This window comes from Rhineura floridana, chromosome 7 (genome assembly GCF_030035675.1).
Source record: "Rhineura floridana isolate rRhiFlo1 chromosome 7, rRhiFlo1.hap2, whole genome shotgun sequence".
NCBI classification, from domain to species: Eukaryota; Metazoa; Chordata; class Lepidosauria; order Squamata; family Rhineuridae; genus Rhineura; species Rhineura floridana.
This window is the reverse complement of record NC_084486.1, coordinates 129,276,828-129,292,332: the sequence shown is the minus strand read 5'-3', so window position 1 is coordinate 129,292,332 and position 15,505 is coordinate 129,276,828. Positions and strand designations below refer to the sequence as shown.

General features: G+C 40.4%; 1 protein-coding gene and 1 pseudogene across 1 annotated transcript in view; one reads left to right on the top strand and one right to left on the bottom strand.

The window, feature by feature from the left end:
- Positions 1-1,561: 1,561 nt before the first annotated feature.
- LOC133389793 (5S ribosomal RNA) lies at positions 1,562-1,681 on the bottom strand (annotated as a pseudogene).
- A 3,958-nt stretch (positions 1,682-5,639) lies between these two features.
- Positions 5,640-15,505, top strand: part of SI (sucrase-isomaltase) — a 169,651-nt gene continuing 159,785 nt past the window's right edge. The window contains exons 1-2 of the mRNA XM_061637223.1: positions 5,640-5,757; positions 7,966-8,039. Coding sequence (XP_061493207.1) covers positions 5,640-5,757; positions 7,966-8,039 — 192 coding nt within the window. The remainder of the gene's footprint in view (positions 5,758-7,965; positions 8,040-15,505) is intronic.

Sequence of the window (15,505 nt, the reverse complement as noted above, 5' to 3'; positions counted from 1 at the left end):
AGTTAGCCTCTGCTCCTCACCTAACCTCCAGGTGGTTGCATTACTGCTGCTTACTGGGAGGTAAAGGGGGAGGGGGAGGCAGCAGCAAGTTTGGCATGGTGCAAATGCACTAGCAGGAGTTTCAGATTGGCTCTGGTGGTTTGTTTGCTTATCACTGACTTCACCACCACCTCACCCCTTCCCCTCTAACTACCAGTAAGCAGTGACAACGCAACTGTTCATAGAAGTCGATGTGTGCTGTAATTCTTTTATGATAGGAAACATATAACTCCAGATGACAGGGAAATGGTTACACACTAGCTGACAGCTGTCCAGTTGTCAATAGTTATAAATGGCTGGGGCCTAGAGGGCAGGCAGGCGAGCGAGCGAGCAAGGAAGCAAGTGAGCAGCAGCAAGGCTGGGAGGCAAGTGTAGAGGGGCGGCAGCTTAGAGACCCACAGTGAGGGCAGGGTAGCTTGGAGACCCATGAAGGTTGAGGGGCAGGGGGCCTTGCAGATCCATAAGAGGCAGGAGGAGGTTTGGAGCAGGGCAGCTGAGGTGGAGGGGGATGGCTAGGTGCACCTGGCAGAGGCAGTGGGGAGAGTGGTAGGGGGTGGCATAGCAGAGGGAATGCATAGATGGCTTGGGGTACCTGGCAGAGGAGGTGGGGAGAAGACTTGGGGGTGCTGTAGTGTGGCGTTGGTGAGCAAAGTGAGCAGGGGTGGCAGCCCTTAGTATCCTATATTTTGTTAATCCAATCTGATAACAGGAGAGCTGTTCTCTTTTTACAACTAGCTGTTATACATATACAAGCAACAATAAGGAGATAAATAACCATTTCCAAATCATCACTGAGAATTAAACCCAGTAAGAAAATATTTAGATCTAGTGGTAGTCAGTAACCAGTCATTTCCCTGATTACACTTTGAACTGTAATCCAAAAAGTCTGAATTTTAAAATGTATGCAGAAAAATTCTGGTCTCTTCACTTTACACCTTTATCAGTTGGTTTGTACCAACAAGTAAATCTTATTTGGTCATGTAGTGTTATATCAGGATAATTTCTGAACTGGAGCATGCGTACTGCAAATTTCAGACCTTTCATTCATTTACTCTTGCTTACCATGATATGCACAGAACAGCACCACAAAGCAATCACAATATGACCATACTTATGATTCCATCAAAATGCATGTATTATTTATTTATTTATTTATTAATTATTAAATGTATATCCCACCTTTCCTCCCAGGAGTAGCTGAGAATGACAAAAAAAATGAAAAATACTAAAAATACTAAAAACATCTATACAACATATTAAAAACAAAACCCCCAAAAAGTTTTAAAAAGCATTCTCAGAATTCCCTGGGAAGTGGGATTGATTGTTCAACCACTCTGGAAACTGTAGTTCTGTGAGAATAGGTATCTCCTAACAACTATCAGCACCCTTTTTGTTGTTGTTATATGCCTTCAAGTCAATTACGACATATGGCAACCCTATGAATTTTTTTATATATATATTCATAGGGTTTTCATGGTAAGAGGTATTCAGAGGTGGTTTACTTTCCCATTGCCTTCCTCTAAGTCCATGACACCCGGTATTCCCAGGTGGTCTCCCATCCCAAGTGCTAACCAGGCCTGACCCTGCTTAACTTCTGAGATCAGATGAGATCTGGCGTGTTCAGGGTAGTATGGCCGGAGGCATCAGCATCCTTAAAAAGCTATAATTCACAGGATTCTTTGTGGGAAGCTATGGCTGTTTCAAGTGGTATAATACTGCTTTAAATGTTTAGTGCAGAAGGGGCCACATATAGTTTTGCCCTGCAATGACTTTAAGATAAGATGGCATCATGCAAACAGCACATGCAGTGTTTTGTTCTTCAAAAAATGAGTGGATGGCTCTATAAAAGAGGTTTTTTTAAAAAAATCACAGGGCAAAAATCTTAAGGGTATTCTTGCTTGCTACAATTTGCATTTTCTGACTTTTACTGTTAGCTGTTGTGTTATATGAGTACTCCTAATCAATAGTGAGGAATGCTCGTCATGATAAAAAAGCAGATAGTGCTCCAAACAAAATTTAAGTATCTCTTTGCAACCTCCATGCAACTTTAATTGATTTGCACTGAGGTTAAGACGAAGGTTAAGAAAGAATGATAAGGAAAAATAAAACTCCAATTAAAATAATCAACTAGGAATGATATGGTTGCTCAGAGCGAAGGTGGTGAATGCAGAAATGATACCTAACTGAATTTGTCATTATACTTGTTAAATGTGGCATGACTGATACGTAAGGAAAAAAATATTATTAATTAACTAGCCTTTCCCAGGTTGCAGACGGAACCCTCCATCTGCCTGTGGATTTGTGTGTCATCAACTGATAGCCTAGTTAAAATATAATACAATAGACTGATAGGGAATCAGTATATAGTTAAGAGTCTGCAAGGTAGAACACGTCAGTACTTTCACAGGACTATGTGGCAGTGATAGATGAAAGAAACCAAGAGAGTATAGAGGTATGTTTTTAAAAAATTAAATCACATTCGTTATTTAAGGTTTCAACAGCTTTCCAAGTGGCAAGTGTGCAGTTGCTGCAATGTTAGACCCACAACTTATCAGAATGTGGAAGAAGTCAAGAGGAAATCTGTGTTCTGCCTTCACCTGATGACTTAAAAGAACTTTTGTCTTTTTTGTTGTTCGCTGAACATTACTTTTTAGTTTCCAATAATTACCCTCCAAAGGGAACAGATGGATTATAATTATTGTATTATGTATTGTATTATGCTCTCTCTCTCTCTCTCTTTCAACAAGTGACATTTAATGGTTGGCGTTTGCAGCAGGATATCTCTTTACAAATTGGCCATCCATAGGATATGTGCATGCTTAAAAGCTGTAGAATTCTTTTGCTCCTATGCTACATATCTCTATAGAGAGGAAGTAAGGTAAAAAGATGGGGTGAAGAAAGAACAGAATCTTGCCTACAATTGTTTGGTTGAAGGGACATATACTGTATTAAAATGTGTGTCTGGGGGAGTGTTGTGTAGCTTGGCTATGGTTATCCATGTTCTAGTAACAATCTAGTTGGATTCCTGCAAAGTGTTTCATGTGGGACTGCACTTCCAAAATGTTAGGTGAAAAGGTAAAGGTGTCCCCGCACTTATAGTGTGAGTTGTTTCCAACTCTTAGGGTGACATCTTGCAACGTTTACAAGGCAGACCGTATATATGGGGTGGGATTGCCAGTTCCATCCCCAGCCTTTCTTTACCCCCCAGCATATGCCGGTCACTCATTTTACCGACCATGGATGGATGGAAGGCTGTGGACCTCGACCCCTTTTACTGGAGATTCGACTTCCTCCTTCCGTTTGAATCGAACTCCGGCCGTGAGCAGAGCTTCGACTGCGTTACTACCGCTTACCACTCTGCACCACGGAGTAGTAGTAGTAGTAGCACAAAATATGGTTGCTAGAGCAGAAAGTCAGACCATGTTGATAGGTCACATCCTGCCAGATTTAATACAGCTGCAGTGGCTTCTGGGCCCAATTCAAGGTGTTGGTTTGAACTATTAAAGATCTAAAGTTCAGAGTACAGTACAGTAGGGGAGAGGAACCTTTATCTGTTGAGAGCCACATTCCCTTGGGGTAATATGTCAGGGGTCCAAGACAGCAGGGGGATGGAGCAAAAAGGGTCAAATGTGGGTAGGGCCAATCTCTCTCTGTGTGTGTGTGTGTGTGTGTGCGTGAGTGCGCACGTGCGTGCGCTAGCCCTTTTCTCATTTATTTCTTCCCGGCACAGCAACCTGCTGCTGGAAGAGAGGCAGATTGCTCTTGCCAGACATGCAAATTATCTCTTGCAAAAGGTTTTTGAAATTTGGCCACAGGTTGGCCACCTCTGCTCCCACATGAAACTGCCCTACCTTGGATAGGCCCCTACACCCTCAGAGGTGAGTGGGTGATGCCTTCTCAGTTGTGGCATCCTGACTTTGGAATGTGCCCCCTTCCCAAGGAGGCTCATCTGGTGCCAACCATACTTGTGTACATGAAGCTCCTGCAAGTGTAGATGTCTCCATATGAATAGTGGGAAAGGAACAGGCTGAGGTGTACAGGAGAAGGTCTCTGGATCGTGGGCAATATACTCACTAAAGGCAGGAGATGTATTGAGGACTGGATTGTCCTCTTATATTTCATAGCAAATAAGTGTGTGAAGGAAATAATATTGAGTTGGATCCTAACTTCCTTTCATGAACGGACTGGAATTCATGTTCATGGAACAATGTTTTCCTGTTTCCCCTTCCTCTGCACCCCCCTGAAAATCTACTCCAGGGATTGGTGGGCCTTTGGGATATGATACAGGGGGTGGCTGCTAGAGGAGAAATTGGCATAAATTGTTCCCCCATTCCCTGAAATGAAGAACACCTAGAATCCAGACCATTGCACATAAATATGAGTTTATTTGCCCTCTGAAAGTATATTCTGAAACGTAACATATACTGTAGATTTGCTGAATCCTGTCCCTATTTGCAAATTTATTTATTTATTATTTTACTTAGTTATTGCTGCTTAACAACCAATTTAAGACAGTCTGTTTAAAGGCAAGCACTATTTCATCACTTTTTAAATTTGTCTTCAAAATGCTTAGATGTAGAAAAGCTGAGATAAGGGGGCAGTAAATGAAAAATAAGGCAACTGATAGTTCAGTTTTAATCTATATATTTTTAAGTCACCTTACTTCATTGCATGGATATTTGAACACCTACACTTATTTTTAAAAAAATCAATTTTACTTATCCTCATGATGGATTATTTTTAATCAATAGACAAAAAGAGGGGGGTCATTGTATTTCAATCTAAACAATCAGGTGAATGCTTTTACCCCATTGACAAATGCAAATCCAACCACTGGCTTATTTATCTGAATGCTATCCATTCGTTTAAATGGGTTTTATGGCTGATACAGTTAAACATTAATGGTACCATGTTGTTGTTCACACAAGATTGAACAGTTGGCTGTGGAGCCTTAACACTTCAACAATCCCTGTTTGTCAAAGATGGGCATCGCTCCTAACTTTACTAAGCATTCTGTCTCCCCGGGGATTTCAGCCAAGTTGAGCAGCTGGTATATTTATTCCTTGCAAATTACAAGCTAAGAGATCAAACTTACATTGTATTTTAATCCACACTCATGTTGGTTTCCCTTTCCAAATAAACATCATGAATCAGGCTTGCATATTTTTCAAGAACTTGATGGGGATAGCACCTGGGATGCTATCAAAACAATATAAAATATTTTTGGAATTATTTCCATTTTCACTGGGGCAAGATTTCCCATTTAGGAAGTACATATCTTGGCCCATGAGACAAGGTCTCCCCCCCCCAAAAAAAACACAGCACAAAATCCATCTAAATGGCTGCATCTCTCATTAGCAATATCACTACTCCCATGATGTAGAAAAGCATAAGCTTTATACTGCAGTGCCTTTGAAAATGGCATGGTTATATTTTAACTACATGGCTCGAGAGAGATGTATTTTCTTCAAACAAACACTTGTAAGACATCTAGAATATGCTTCCTTTGAACGTTCCTTCTCGATATTGTATATTTGTTTCTCTGTCTCACTCTGTCACTCTCTCTCTCTCTCTCTCTCTCTCTCTCTCTCTCTCGCTAGATGAGAAGGCCGCAGTTCAGTGGATTGGAAGTCTCCTTGGTCACACTCTTCATTTTGTCGGCGATTGTATCCTGTATCTTGATTGGGCTTTTAGCAACAGGTCATACTGGATTAAAAGGTAGTCGTTCATAAATCCATGAATTTTAGTGAGCCTTAATTGGGAGAATGCTTCAAGTGGTAACAAATAAATGTTTAAAAAGGGTATGTGAAGACCCTGTTCTATTTAGAGCCAGTTCAGATGTTGTTATGATCAGTTTACTTTATTTGCCCAAATGACTTTTCATGTGAATGGCCATTTTCTATGAGTAGTGTAATGTCACTCACAGAAGATCATAGTGTGCCTAACTACACTGATGAACACAGTACAATAAAAAGCAAAGATTCCTGTTTCTCTAACTATCCAACCCAGTCTTCCACAAGTACTTGATTGTAAGCTTGAAACTGTTCTTGCTAGCAAGTGAGCAAATGATTCTGTGTCTATATCAATAAATTGTCTATACCAGTAAATTGCATATGACATATAGCATCCGTTGTAAATCATAACACTCATTAACATTTTCAGTTAGTCAGATGTTAATCTATTACATGGGTGTCAAGGTAAGGCTGATGTCCTAGTTCCTCTGCAACAAAAGCAAATAAATTCAAATCTGATCATTTTCTGTTTAGGCTAACATTTTCTTAAGCCAGTACGGGTTATCTTAAAAAAATGATAATTTAGTTAACACAATAACATAATATAGGTAAAATATGGTTTAATCATATACAGTAATTCCTATATGATCCCATCAAAGCGAAGCAAAACAAGCAAACAGGTTTTTTTAAAAAAAAATGCTGCCAGTAAATTGGATTAAATACAAGTAATTTGTCTAAATGAGAAATAAGGCTGCTAGTCTCATAGCAAAAGAGAGAGAGATAAGAACGAATAATTAAGAAATAAGCCATTTTTGACAAAATATTCCTTAGATTATAGCATGGTAGTGCAAAACAAATGGTCTGAGAAAAAAACAATGCAGAAGTACTTTTTGGATTAAAATTAGTGAGATTTTTGTAGTAGTTAAGGTGTTGGACTACGACCTGGGAGACCAGAGTTCGAATCCCCACATAGCCATAAAGCTCACTGGGTAACCTTGGGCCAGCCACCGCCTCCCAGCCTCAGAGGAAGGCAGTGGTAAACCACCTCTGAATACCGCTTACCATGAAAACCCTATTCATTGGGTCACCATAAGTTGGAATCGACTTGAAGGTGGTCCATCCATCCATCCATAGGACACATGCTTGTGTTTGTAGCTAGCAGCTTGGGAACCCGAAAATGAAAGATTTCTGTTATTTTACTGGGCAGAAATGCACACACACATACACATTTGGGGTTTATTGACATGTCCTTTAACATTTGTTTAAACAAACAACACAGTGCCCAAACTAGTATATCATCTACTTATCTGACTACCTACCTACATATCTACCTAGTGGCCTGGTAGCTAATAGGTAGCCAGTTCAATTCTTTCAGCAGTGGGGTGACATGTTGGCAATACCGTGCCCCAGTGAACAGTCTCACTGCTGCATTTCACACCATCTGCAGCTTCCAGAAAAACCTTAAGGGCAGCCCAACATACAGCACATTACAGTAATCCAGCCTGGATGTTACCAGTGCATGGATAACAGTGGTCAGGGTATCCCGGTCCAGAAACGGCCTCAGCTATCTTACCAGCTGAAGCTGGTAAAAGGCACTGCTAGCCACTGAGGTCACCTGGGCTTCTAGCAACAAATATGAGTCAAGGAGCACCCCCAGACTATGGACCTGCTCTGTCATGATGTTAAACAGCATGGAAGACAGGATGGTACCCTGCGACACCCCACAGCACAACTGCCATGGGGCGAAAAGACAATCACTTAATGCTATTCTCTGAAAACAACCCTGGAGGTAGGATCGGAACCACTGTAAAACAGTGCCTCTGATACCCATCTCACCAAGTTGGTCCAGAAGGATACCACTTGTAATATAAGCAGGGTGGGTGGGAGGGAGGAAGGGAAAAACTTAGACACTTCTTAGTTTCGTCATTCTTATGAGTGACTAGAATAGAAACAGGTAATGGAGAGGAGGAGCAAGGCTACCCCAGCCTCAACATATTCCCACTTAGATAATCAGGTTTTTGTTGCAAACCTCTAATACAAAAGCTAAAAGAAGATTGTGGCTTTTAGCACCCATCGTTTGCGTCTCATCCATGCATTCATGGTTGTTTGTACTTTTTTGTTTAATACATTCTTATCTTTTGTTATATTTACTCTGGCCTCTGACTAATGCAATAAACCGATTGATTTCTTGCAGACTATTCCCCAAATTGTCCAGTTGTACAGCTATCTGAGAGAATAGACTGTATTCCAGATCAAGTGGCAACAAAGGTACAAATAATAATAATAATAATAATAATAATAATAATGATGATGATGATAAATCAGATTGGAGTAAGAAATCAATAATTAGTAGTCTGTGGATAATAACACCTTAGGATGCAGAGTTAGCAAGTAAGGGAGTATTGAGGAATTTGAATTAGGTATGCATGACTGTGCATTGATCAAGGAAGGGGAGGTTCAGCCATTTTGCCAATATGGCGATCATTGTTGTTGTTGTTGTTGTTGTTATGTGCCTTCAAGTCGAATACGACTTATGGTGACCCTATGAATCAGTGACCTCCAAGAGCATCTGTCATGAACCAACCTGTTCAGATCTTGTAAGTTCAGGTCTGTGGCTTCCTTTATGGAATCAGCCCATCTCTTGTTTGGTCTTCATCTTTTACTACTCCCTTCTGTTTTTCCCAGCATTATTGTCTTTTCTAGTGAATCCTGTTTTCTCATTATGTATCCAAAGTACGATAACCTCAGTTTCATTGTTTTAGCTTCTAATAATAGTTCTGGTTTAATTTGTTCTAACACCCAATTATTTGTCTTTTTTCGCAACGCATGTATGCACAAAGCTCTCCTCCAACACCACATTTCCAATGAGTTTATTTTTCTCTTATCCACTTTTTTCACTGTCCAACTTTCACATCCATACATAGAGATTGGGAATACCATGGTCTGAATGATCCTGACTTTGGTGTTCAGTGATACATCTTTGCATTTGAGGACCTTTTCTAGTTCTCTCATAGCTGCCCTCCCCAATCCTAGCCTTCTTCTGATTTCTTGTCTATTGTCTCCATTTGGGTTAATGACTGTGTTGAGGTATTGATAATCCTTGACAAGTTCAATGTCCTCATTGTCAACTTTAAAGTTACATAAATCTTCTGTTGTCATTACTTCAGTCTTCTTGACATTCAGCTGTAGTCCTGCTTTTCTCTTTAACTTTCATCAGCATTCGTTTCAAATCATTACTGGTTTCTTCTAGTAGTATGGTATCATCTGCATATCTTAAATTATTGATATTTCTCCCTCCAATTTTCACACCTCCTTCATCTTGGTCCAATCCCGCTTTCCGTGTGATATGTTCTGCGTACAGATTAAACAAATAGGGTGATAAAATACACCCGTCTCACACCCTTTCCGATTGGGAACCAATCTGTTTCTCCACATTCTGTCCTTACAGTAGCCTCTTGTCCAGTGTATAGGTTGCGCATCAGGACAATCAGGACAATCGGATGTTGTGGTACCCCCATTTCTTTTAAAGCATTCCATTTATTAGTCTCTTTTTTCACATAAAGTGAACCAAAGTGACTCTCAAAATAATACAAACATTAAAACAATGTATAAAACCCAAAACACAGTGAAAATCTCTAAGCACATCCATAACATATTTCAAAAAGACAGGTCTAATACAAACCACCCTACTGAAAGATAGGCAAAAAAGAGGCCACAAGTATACCCAGTACCCTCCCAATAAAGGATTGAAAGCCTGAGTGAAAAGAAACATTTTTGCCTGGTGCCTAACATAAATAATGATGGTGCCAGGCATGCCTCTCTGGAGAGAGCATTCCAGAAGCAGGAAGATGCCACTGTCAAGGTCCGTTCTCATGTTGCTGTCCTCCACACCTCCCTTGGTGGGGGCACATGGAGAAGAGTCTCGGATGATGAACACAGGTTCCATGTTGGCTTTTTAAGTACTTATGAGGCTGTCCAAGGCTTCCACACTGTCTCTGTTCATAAAATTATAGAGTAGTAGAGGTGGAAGGGGCCTATAAGGCCATTGAGTCCAACACCCTGCTCAATGCAGGAATCCTAATTAAAGCATACCTGACACGTGGAAGTTAGGAAGTTTTTCCTGATGGTCAGTCAGTCAGTTGTTCCTCTACAAATATTTTCTCTTTTCAAACTTTTTCAAAATAGGGCATCCAGGCACTCAGAGCCTGGAGTTGCAAGTGCATGAGATTCGTAGCTGCTATGTACTTTCAGTGCAAAAAAAGCAGGTTCCCCTGGGAGCAATAGGACTTAATGAACTTTGGTTGCTCTGAGAATAGGGATGTCAGTTTCGATTCTCTCAATTGCTCATTTTTCCAATTTAAATCCAGTTCTTTACATTTCTTCAGCAATTTTCAATTTTTTAAAAAAATGAAAATTCTTCAGTACTTTAGGATTAATTTATCTTAATAAATACATTTTTGTATGCAATTTTTAATCATTTATTTATTTGATTACTTTATATCCTGCCCTTCCTTCCAGAAGGAGCCCAGGGCAGCAAACAAACAACAGAACACTAAAAACATATTTAAAACATCTTAAAAATGAAACATCTTTTTTAAAAATAGAAACAAAACATCTTTAAAAGATTTTTTTATTTTTTTAAAAAAATTTAAAACACGTTTTAATTTTTTTAAAATAATTCCAACACAGTTTCAGACAGAGATAAGGTTTCTATTTAAAACTCTTGTTGAAAGAGGAAGGTCTTTAGCAGGTGCCAAAAAGACAACAAAGATGGCACCTCTCTAATATTTAAGGGGAGTGAATTCTAAAGGGCAGATACTACAACACTAAAGGCCCACTTCCTTTGTTGTGTGGAATGGGCCTCCTGATGAGATGCTATCTTCAGGAGGCCCTCACCTGCAGAGCGCAGTGATCGACTGGGTGTATAAGGGTAAGACAATCTTTCAGGTATCCTGGTTCCAAGTTGTATAGGACTTTGTACACCAGAAAACCAGCACCTTGAACTTAGCCCAGTAGCTAATGGGTAGCCTGTGCAATTTTTCAGCAATGGATTAACATGTTGGCAATGTCCTGCCCCAGCGAGCAGTTGCATCACTGCATTTTGCACCAGCTGCAGCTTCCGGATTAACCTCAAGGGCAGCCCCACATATAGCACATTACGGTAATCCAGCCTGGGGGTTACCAGTGCATGGACAACAGTGGTCAGGCTATCCCTGTCCAAAAATGGCCTTAGCTATCTTACCAGCTGAAGCTATCTAGCCACTGAGGTAACCTTGGCTTCTAGTGACAAAGATGGATTTGGGAGTACCCCTAGACTGTGAATCTGCTCTTTCAGAGGAAGCATGACCCAATCCAAAACAGGCAATTGACCAATTATCCAGATTTGGGAACCACTTACCCACTGTACTTCCATCCTAGTTTTGACTAAGGCAGTGGTTCCCAACCTTTATGAGCACGGGACCCCCTTTATAAACTGAAACTTTTTTGTGACCCCCTCCCCCCAGGGAGGCAGGATGGTTGCAAGCAAGGAAGGGGGAAAGCAGCCTTTCTGTGCAGCCTTGCTTCTTTTTGCTTCACAAAAAGCCCTCTCCTCTCATTCTAAGCAAGGGTGTTGCCAGTAGCGGCAGTGCAAGGAGACAAGAATCAGTGACAGTAATCCCCTCTTCTTCCTGGTAGCTCCACCCTCAGCCTCCTTTGGCATCTGCCATGTATTTTATAGGCAGATGCCTGCCGATAGTGCGCCTGAAAGATGCTCTGGCGCTTCAGCAAAAGGCCTCCCCTCTTGTTTGGAGCAAGGGGGAGGTGTCATCTGCAGCGGCAGTGGAAAGCAGAAAGTGTAGAAGGAGTGAAGACTTTTTTAAAAAAATAATAAATAATTCATTTCTTTACTGTTCATGGCCCCCTCTGGATTACTTCGTGGCCCCCCTGGGGGTCCCGGCCCCCAGGTTGGGAACCACTGGACTAAGGTACACATTTTTGCTAGCAATTTCTCCTAATATAATGTATCTGCATGTTATTTTCACTAATATAGATATATTTATGCACACGTTCCCATAACATATGATTTTTTTTTTGTAAATGTTGCTTGATTGCAAAATTTGGACAAGTATGAAATTCAAGGCATGACTGTATTTCAGTTTTCATATTGTTTTGGGAAGTGCAAGTTTGCTAAATTTGGATTTAAATGTGAACTGAATCTAATTTCTCCCCCAACCCTATCACAGAGGGAACTGTATGGAAAAAATTATGGCTGTCCCCATGTAAACACTACTTAGCTTTGGATGCAGCTGCTAATGACATCAGAGCATGCCACTGCTTTTTTATTTTTAAAACTTGCATACCGCTTAATTATGAAGACCTGTAAGTGGTTTACATCATAACGCTTGTGTATCCTAGCGGCACATATGGAAATGCAGGCAGACAAAATGCACAAACTTCAGTTTGCCCAGGCTTATGTAGTTCAGGCTGTCCTTCACCAACTCTTAGACTTGAAAGATCTGCATTGACCTCTGTTCAGTTGGGGAAGCTTGGAAGCAATTAATTCTCACTATCATTTATTTATGTAGGTGAACATTGCTGAAAGGTTATTATTTAAGGTCTGATAAGAGTTCTCAGTGGCAAATGTCCTCTCCCCAGTAATATTTGCCTTCATGAACAATTTATGTGGTTATAGGTGAAATTAACAGCAGATGAGCTTCAACCTTTTTCCAGTGTCTTATCTTTTTAGCTAGGGCAATGATTATCATAGTATAGTATCTCTGATTATTTCTAATACTGATGGGCAATTGGTAACTTTCAGTTCTCTCTCTTCATTTTTGGTAAGGACTCACTGATTCCCAAAGATACATTATCAGAGAAGTCCTCTCTTTGTATTAATTTATGGAACCAGTACAGTCACAACAACAGGCCATGTGTCCTATCCTTTGTCTTTATTATCAGTGTAGAGACACTTGTCAATTTATGCAATGCTCCTATTAGGGATGAATTCCATTCTTAATGGAATTATACCTGGAATTTGGCAGTTCTGACCCGATGAAGGATTGCCACATTAGACTATCTCTTTCATCGAGCTTTCACTTATGCCCAAATCACCTGTGCATTTTCAGGGTGTTTTTTTTAAAAGCCCAACTAATTATATACAGAATGATATGCAAAAAAGTATGCATATTATGCTTATAATACATGTGAAAGAATCAAGCCCCATCCGGTACTATATTTCTAAAGAGTCAGTGTGTATGTACTAAAATATTTTCAGATGATGATATGCATTGGTGTATGCATCTGTTTATGTAGTGGTCATGTTAGAAAGTCTTAGGTATATTATACATGCCACCCTGGGCTCCTGCTGGGAGGAAGGGTGGGATATAAATAAATAAATAAATAAATAAATAAATAAATAATGTGTATAATAAATGCATATAATATGTGAAGATCTCATTTTTAGCAGAACCAGGGATGGGGGTGGGAACAACTCATCAAGATCAAGGAGCAAAACAGAAATCTGTGCAGATAAGCTTGTCAGCTAGATTTTCAGATTTTCAGAAAAGACTCATGGGCAGCTCAGTTCTCTCCACTCCCTCATTATCAGGGGACTGTAGTAGGGAGGAGGAGGCTTCCTTCCACTCACATTAGCACTGGATGCAATCCATTGTGATTAAATTGTAGGTCCTATCGAGTGGACCCATGTGAATTAAGCTTAGCACAGGTTAGAGAAGTGTGAATGTGCAACCCACTGTACATGTTTACAAGTGAGGAAAAACAGCCGGAGATAACATTACCGTAGAACAGGCTACCAGGGCCCCATGAGTGCTGTCACAGGAATGTGACATAACAATACAGCACCCTTGCAGGGACTTTATAAGCGGAAGGCCGATATTCTGGTCCACTCATTTAGAACTGTAAATAATGTCTTCAAGGGAAAAGAAATAAAGGCAAAAAGTAAATACGTTGTGGCTGTGTTGAATGTCACAATAATAACAAAAAGACTGGAGTCTTTTGCATCCGTTTTTTAAATTAACCATGGTTTACCCATTACATCTGAATCCCAAACTGTGGATAGCCTTTATTATTTGTAACCTTTTAAAACTGTTTATTACAAGACAGCATCAAGGAAGAGAAAAGAGCACAAGAACAATGTAACAGCATAAAAGCAATATAAAAACAATATTCAGGCAATCAGTATTATAGCAGTGGAGAAAAAAATACAGACAAACTAATCTTGGAAGCCCTGGGTGAAAAGAAAAAACCAAAATGGTAGGTACTTGTCCTATTTCCAGGTAGAGGACCCCAAGATGTATAGTCCCTTACATACTAACAGCAAAACCTTAAATTTGTCCAGGTAGCATATTGGCAGCCAGTGCAATGCCTTCAACAACGGTGGTACCTGTTGATGACAGACTGATCCACATAGACACCTAGGTACAGCTTCTGGACCAACCCCAGTGGTAGCCCCACATAGACTACATTACAGGACTGCAAACATGAGGTTGTAAGTGCATGGAGCACAGGAATAGTCATAAACTTGTTTTAACCCTCTCTGGGACCTCTGGCTGAAGGGCAAATAATAATAATAATAATAATTAATGTGATTACTTGTAGACTAGGTTGAAAGTTGTGTTGGGCAATACAACTACTAACTAACAGTTACTGTCTTGACAGGAAACCCTCACTTTTCTTTGTCTTCTTGTCCAAAGAGAGGGCAAAGAAAGAGATGTGTTGCTCTCAATGAATTTGTTACATAGTGAAACCTTATTGCAGGGGTCACCAACCTTTCTGGAGCAGAGCACGTTTCAAATTTTTAGAGTGCTGGGGTGGCAGTCAAAAGATGACCGCCATGAGGGCATGACATAACGCAAAATGGCTGCCATAGGATGTGTAGCATGACAAAAAAATTAGAGAGTAAGCACAGTGAAACTTTTCCATAATTGTATTTCCATACTAGAAAAGGCTTGACCTGTTGAATTTCTGCCTGCCATGCAGACAAAAGAACCCTGCTTTTCCCCAAAGCTGACCCTAAATTAAAGCCCAGGCTGCCATCCTATACCCACTTTCCTGGAAGTAAGCCCCATTAAACACAAAGCAACTTACTTCTGAGAAGGCATGTATACCACTGTACAGTAAGTCAAATTTACAGTGAATTCTTAATGAGTCCCTGGTCTTTAGCTCCTGCAAAGCAGGAAACATGCCTAAGCCTCTTTGCAAAGTTTTCACATTTGACTTTAACATTCATCAATGCTTATTGTGTAGTAGTATTTGCAGAAAACAACTTCTAGGGAGTACCTGATCTCAGGCAAACCCAGCACAGGAAAGATGCATCCTGGTTTCTAGGAAAAAAAGAAAGGCAAACTATGGAGATTCCAAGGACCACTAGAAAATAAGATGTAATAACATCACTCAGGCCTGCCGCATGACATCACTCAGGCCCGCCCCTGTGACATCACTCAGGCATGCCCCTATGACATCACCCACCCGCAAAATCTCAGGGTTTGGGATGCTTCTGACCTGGCAACCCTATTTACAGGCACCATGGTACCTGCAGGCAATGGCGGCCCCCACCTTATTGCACAGAAAGCACTGTAATATCATTGTGTTAACTATGTGATTCCTGATTGACTGGGATGATGCAAGGAAGAAACCCTTTCAAATACTACTACTACTACTACTACTACTACTACTACTACAACAGTTGGACAATAGACTAGGGAAAACAATAGTTGTGAACAGGTGCAAAAATT